Genomic DNA, 5,765 nt, shown 5'->3' with positions numbered 1-5,765 from the left:
AAAGAAGCTTCCATAATTTGGTATGCTAGGATCAAACTTTACTTGAAAAGAGATCCCCCCGGTTATAAGTACAAACAAAAAATATATATATTTGAATTTCATTAATCTTTAGTATTGTAGCACCTAATTTAACCATAACTGTGATTTATCTTCATTCTGTATGGGTTTAATTATGATATATGCTGTAAATAAGGCATAGAAAAATACAAATAAAAATTCTGAAAATAAAAGGTTTGGGGCAATGTTTTGTGAATTTCTTCCTTCTCTTCACTTTCTTTGGTTTTAACTGCCAATAAATCCAAATGGTCCACAGTAATTTTAATTCTAAAAGAATCATTTTTCTCTGCACTTCATAGAGCGCTTATGTTTGTGATCAGCACCATGTTGGTCTGGACTGGCCTTTAAAATATCAATTAGATAACCCAGCTGGCATAAAGTCATGGAAAATTGATTAGTAGATAAAAGGCTTGAAAAGTGGGCTTCCTGGTCATCGTCTCTGGGTGTGACCTGCACTTAGCACACTAAAGGAGGCGTGGCTGCTGATTAAAACCGCCAGTGGAGAACAATTGGCAGTTTTAAGCTCAAAGATTTAGAGAACTACAGACTCGGCCACTTCTGGCCTTCACTAACTTATTTTCTCCCTGTGGTAAAGTTGTTTTTGATTCTTCCAATGGCTCAAAAATTTATCTTCCTGTCTGTCCTTTGGCTTGTTGTAGCCGTTTTTGGTAAGTAGCCTGATTTTATTGAAACAACTTTAAAATCCTTATTTTTGTCAGTTTGATAGTGTATAATAGAGTGAAAGGGTAGAGCACATGTTAACAAATTAAAACATCAGATCAACTTTAGAGGTGAAATATTCTTTTTAATATAGTTGTTTTTTAAATTTATTTAATTAAGCTTTCAGTTTAATTCAGTCTAAACTGTTATGCACACAGGTGGAGCTTTAATAGGCTTTACGTAAATAGTAGATAAATGGATTATTTTATTTAAGACTTTGCAGTCATTCCTGATCCAAGATTACGGCTGTAACAGCAAAATGGAGAGCTACCCATGACGTAAGACTGCCTGGATAAATGTCCTCCAATCGAAATATCTCATATTAGTTTGAATATGAGAATATCATTTTCATGATTAACAGTTACTAGTTCCTTTCCCCTTTTGTTTTGCTTCCATACAAATTTTATACACTTGTCCAGTACTCATATGTTTTTAATAATGGTCTAACTTGCACATCTTCCTTTGCAACCATTGTGTATCTGGGCTGGTTTAGCACATACATAAGTAAATTTGACCAGTGTGTTCATGTCAACAGTCTGACATTAATTACCATTTTATTATTTTATGACCCTGTTGTTATACCACATCCTTCTGGCAAGGCCACGGTCAAGGAAGTCTCTTTGTTCACTTCAGATCCTGCAAACTGTTTAATGCTTTACATGTCTGAATCCTAAATGATGGTTGAGTGAACTTTATGTTTTCCATGTAGAGTCTGTGTCACTGCTGGTGCTCTCTTACTGAGACTGAGAAATGACCCTACTTAGCTCTTTAATGATGTCTTGCATCATTAAACATAGACTATATGATCCTGCTTTAATAACTTCGATATAATTTTTTTTCTCAGGCTTGTTTCCTGGGTATCAAATTTCAAAGTTGTGAACAAAGGTTATCATATACTAACTACTGCATTTTAACACAACTCTTAGACTCTTCAACAAGAGCAGAAGATCCTGAAATTTCAGGTTCAGGAGACGATGCAACTACTGCAACACCAACGACTTTATTTAAAGGTAATTTGATACCTCTGGATCAAATGTTCACATGTTATATTGCTCATACAGTGATACAAGTGTGTGTGTGTGTGTGTGTGTGTGTGTGTACTCGCACCTGTTTTGTTTCTCACTTTAAAGATCCCTGCAACTCAAATCCCTGTGGCACTGGAAGCACCTGTGAGGTCCGTTATGACGACACATATGTATGCTTGTGCCTCGCTGGTGATTCCTACAACAATGTTTCAAACAGTTGTGAACGTTGTAAGTATTTGTTTGTGTGCCGCTATGAAGATTTTACTTTTTTTAACAGTGACATGAATGAAGATTATATAGCAGTATATAACACTATGTGGGCTGGAGGAAGATTAGTAGAGCACTGAAGGACAGGTCATTCAAAACAATATGTACCTCTTGAACTAGCTATCTCCCAATCAGTTTAGTCAGACATAAACAGCAAGTGAGTAATGTTGACTGTTAGCCTGGCTTAGCCAACTTAATGCAATCTGTGAAATACATTTTAATGTTAACATTTTAGATTTGGTTTACTTTATCCATGCAAAAATAAAGTGTAAGAATGACTAATTGGATTTTGTTTTTTTTGTTTTTCTGGGGTTTATGTCTGGGACTAACCCAGCTAGCCTCCTGTCTTAATTTTAGTTAAGGACCTGCTAGTTGTAGCTTGATATTTAACAGACAGACACTGTATGAGACTGGCCTCAATCTCCCTCCTTTCAGCAAGAAAATGAGAGATATAAAATATCATTTTATTAGATTTTCACTTTCTTCTGATATTTTCTTGTTTTCAGCCAAAGTCTTCCCTGGAATTCTTCAAGTGAAAAAACCATTTAAAAATGAAATGACAGACACCAAATCAAAGGAATTTATAGAAACTGCTAATGAAATCATTGCTGAGGTAAGTAATTAGGTAGTATTCTCTATCAATAAATGTGTCTTTATGGACATTTTTTGAAAATGCACTTGACATTACAAGTTATACTAAAAACAATTTCAATCAATCTTAATACTCATACTGAGCAAAACATATTTTCTTTTGAAAACACAGCTGAATAAAGCTTATAACAACAACAAGAACGGTTACTCCAGATCTATAGTGCTGAAACTCCTGTAAGTCTCAGACTGACAACAGCTTTTACTATAAAATCTTTCAGCCTGTTTCACATCAATGTACATTAACATGTTATTATACTGCACAAATAAATGATGCAATCATCACTAAATGTGATTTCTGTCTTTACAGTCAGCGCACCACTCGTGTGTCAAGGCAAAGCTTAGAGGTCAGTGCATCAGTACAGATCATCTTCGAGGCCAGTTCTGAAATCACAGATGATCAAGTTGAACAAACATTAAAAGAGTGTACGGGCTGTAACGTGATTGAGAAGACCTTTCAGAGTAAGTTTGTTACTTGTATTCTAGCACTGTCACGGTTCTGGGTAATTTTGACCCAGCTTTTTCTGTTTCTTATATTTTGGTGTTTTTCTAGATTATGTTCATTATATTTATGTTCTGATTCTTGAGTTGTGCTGGTCTGATTGTGTATTATGGGTTATATTTTCTGTCAAGTCCTTGTCTTAGTAAATTATTTCTTGTTTCCTGTTTTACTTTCAAGGGTCATGTCCATGTCTGATGTCAGTGTGTTCAGTTTTACTTCTCCCCTGTCTCGTTAGCCTAATTTATCCCAGCTGTGTCTCCCTCCTGTTTCCCATTCCCTAATTACTCCCCTGTGTATACAAGCCCTGTGTTTGCCTTTGCTCTCTCGTGTATTGTACCCTCAACATGCTGTGTGTTTGTCATGGTCAGTCCTCTAGCGCCTCTGTTGTGAGTCTTGCTTTTGTTTTGCTTTTTTGAGTTTTACTTTATGAGAATGTTTTGCCAGCAATAAAGCTGCGTTTTGAGTTCCAGTCCCGTTTTGAGAGTCCTGCATTTTGGGTCCTTTTTCCTGCCTGCTTGCCACACAGCACAGCCATGACAAGCACATTGTTTTATGTCGACATGTAGCTAGAATAAAACTCACAGTAGGAATAGATTTGTTTTCAGAAAGAATATAATTGACAAGATGTGTTTCAGGATCCTTTGTACTAAATCTACACTTCTGTCTAAATGAAACTATTTCCACCATCTGTCAAAGATAATTTAGTTGTAATAAAAATATAATGGATGTCACAATCAGGGCAACTGCTGCCATTGCATGTATTATAATCTTTATTTATAATTCAGTGATTTATGATGTTCTGATGATCATGATATTTCGAAGATGAAGTCATGCTGTTAATTTCAGTCCAGGGTTCATTTCATGGCATATTAGTGATTCATTTATTTTACTGTTGTACATGTTGCGAAACATGTCCTTGAGTACTGAGGCTTTTTTTCTCTCCGTCATTTAAAGTTACAAACCTGTGTGATGACACTCCCTGTGATGAACACTCCACAAGCTGCGAAGCAGGCAATGGAATTTTCAGCTGTACCTGTAAAGAAGGCTACAAGAAAACAGACTACAGTACTAGAATGTGCATTGGTAAGATGATTACCTGTAAGTGGTGTGTGTGTCTGTGTGTTTTATGTAAGCTAACAACAAACTGTCTCAATTTTTCTTTTTTACAGCTTGCCCCCTTGGGGAAGAATTGAAGGATAATAAGTGCGTGAAGTAAGTACTCCTCCCCCTCCTGTATGTCCTCTATTGATGTAAGGTTGCTTTTAAATAGAAATCTTAAAATCAACCTTCTTGTCTTGCAGATGCTCGTTTGGTTATTCTGGTTTTAACTGCTCAGAAAGTGAGTATACTGCATGTTTTTAAAGTGAAAGCAGAAGCATGGTTACTTAATGACAGCTATTTAAAGAAAAAAGATAAAATATAAAAGTTTATGTCCTCTTCATTGTGTTTTATTAGACTGGCAGCTCATTCTGGTAATTGTGGGCTCTGTGCTTGGAGGACTGCTGCTCATAGCCCTCATCCTTCTACCAGTAGTAGCTACCCAGTAAGTTTCTTACCAATAACAATAACATCTGTCATTCGCCCCCATAAATGTGAGAAAGTGTTTTTCCTCATTTTGATTTAGGCTTTATTGTAGATGCAAATGCATTTAAAATCAAGAGAATTTGTTTATGCCTGACAGACACAATAGTGAATTCTAATATTATTTTACTGCTGTGATTTCAGAAAATCAAACAAAATCTCGAAGAAGAGCAAAAGTGCAGAAATGGAAAAACCCTACACTAACCCGAGTTCTGCCACACAACCAGTGGCTAGCAACAAGTTTGGCCACAGCCAGGGAGTATCATTTAACAGGTCAGGCAATGGCAATTCAGGTTTTCAGAATGGTGGGGTGCCTGTGTTCCCACGAGCTGCCACCACCACCAACAGCTGGGACAACAGGACCAACCTGGAGATGAAACCAAGCAACGGCCGACAAAACTTTGGACATATGAACAGTGGCTCGGTGAGTATGTCTCTGTTTGTATAGAGAAGAAATACCCTCATCAGGCTTTTTGGTTTCTTAGTGTTTGGCATTAAATTCACTCTCTCTTTTTTTCCTCTGTAGCGGCTATATGATGAATCATACGATCAGGCTCAACCTCAGAACAACTCTTATGCCCAGAATCAACCCAGGATGAACCCGTATACTCAGAACCAAGGCCACAGCAACCCGTACTACACACACGATGATGGAAGACGCTACTATTAGTACAACATCAGAAAGGCTCACTATACAATGACAGGTTTATGTTTTTAAATGTATTTTATAATTACTGTATGTAATGAATCTTATGTATCAGACTACAGTACAAACAGTCATAAACCAGTCATGTCTGATCGTGGCTACTTTATATCAAGTTGGAGACATGATTTTGAGGATTAGTCTCATTTTTTTAATCTGTTTTGGTTAATTGAAGTATGAATTACTGAAGAGTTGTCTATTCAAACTGAATGAGAAACCTGGACATTCATGTCCAAATATAATGCAATAATGAGGAGCTGCT

General features: G+C 36.5%; 1 protein-coding gene across 1 annotated transcript; it reads left to right on the top strand.

Annotated features, from left to right (window-relative positions):
* The first annotated feature begins 596 nt into the window (after positions 1-596).
* Positions 597-5,563, top strand: muc13b (mucin 13b, cell surface associated). The gene is made up of 12 exons (XM_087845096.1): positions 597-725; positions 1,704-1,787; positions 1,908-2,030; positions 2,576-2,682; positions 2,833-2,894; positions 3,028-3,179; positions 4,174-4,302; positions 4,389-4,431; positions 4,521-4,558; positions 4,675-4,762; positions 4,945-5,224; positions 5,327-5,563. Exons 1-12 carry the CDS (start codon positions 671-673, stop codon positions 5,468-5,470), a joined length of 1,305 nt encoding a protein of 434 aa, XP_087701222.1. The 5' UTR covers positions 597-670; the 3' UTR covers positions 5,471-5,563.
* Positions 5,564-5,765: the final 202 nt, after the last annotated feature.

The sequence above is a fragment of the Neolamprologus brichardi genome, chromosome 8 (assembly GCF_056152115.1).
Source record: "Neolamprologus brichardi isolate AB-2024 chromosome 8, ASM5615211v1, whole genome shotgun sequence".
In the NCBI taxonomy this organism is placed as follows: Eukaryota; Metazoa; Chordata; class Actinopteri; order Cichliformes; family Cichlidae; genus Neolamprologus; species Neolamprologus brichardi.
The sequence above is the reverse complement of the archived record's forward strand: the minus strand, read 5'-3'. Positions and strand labels throughout refer to the sequence as shown.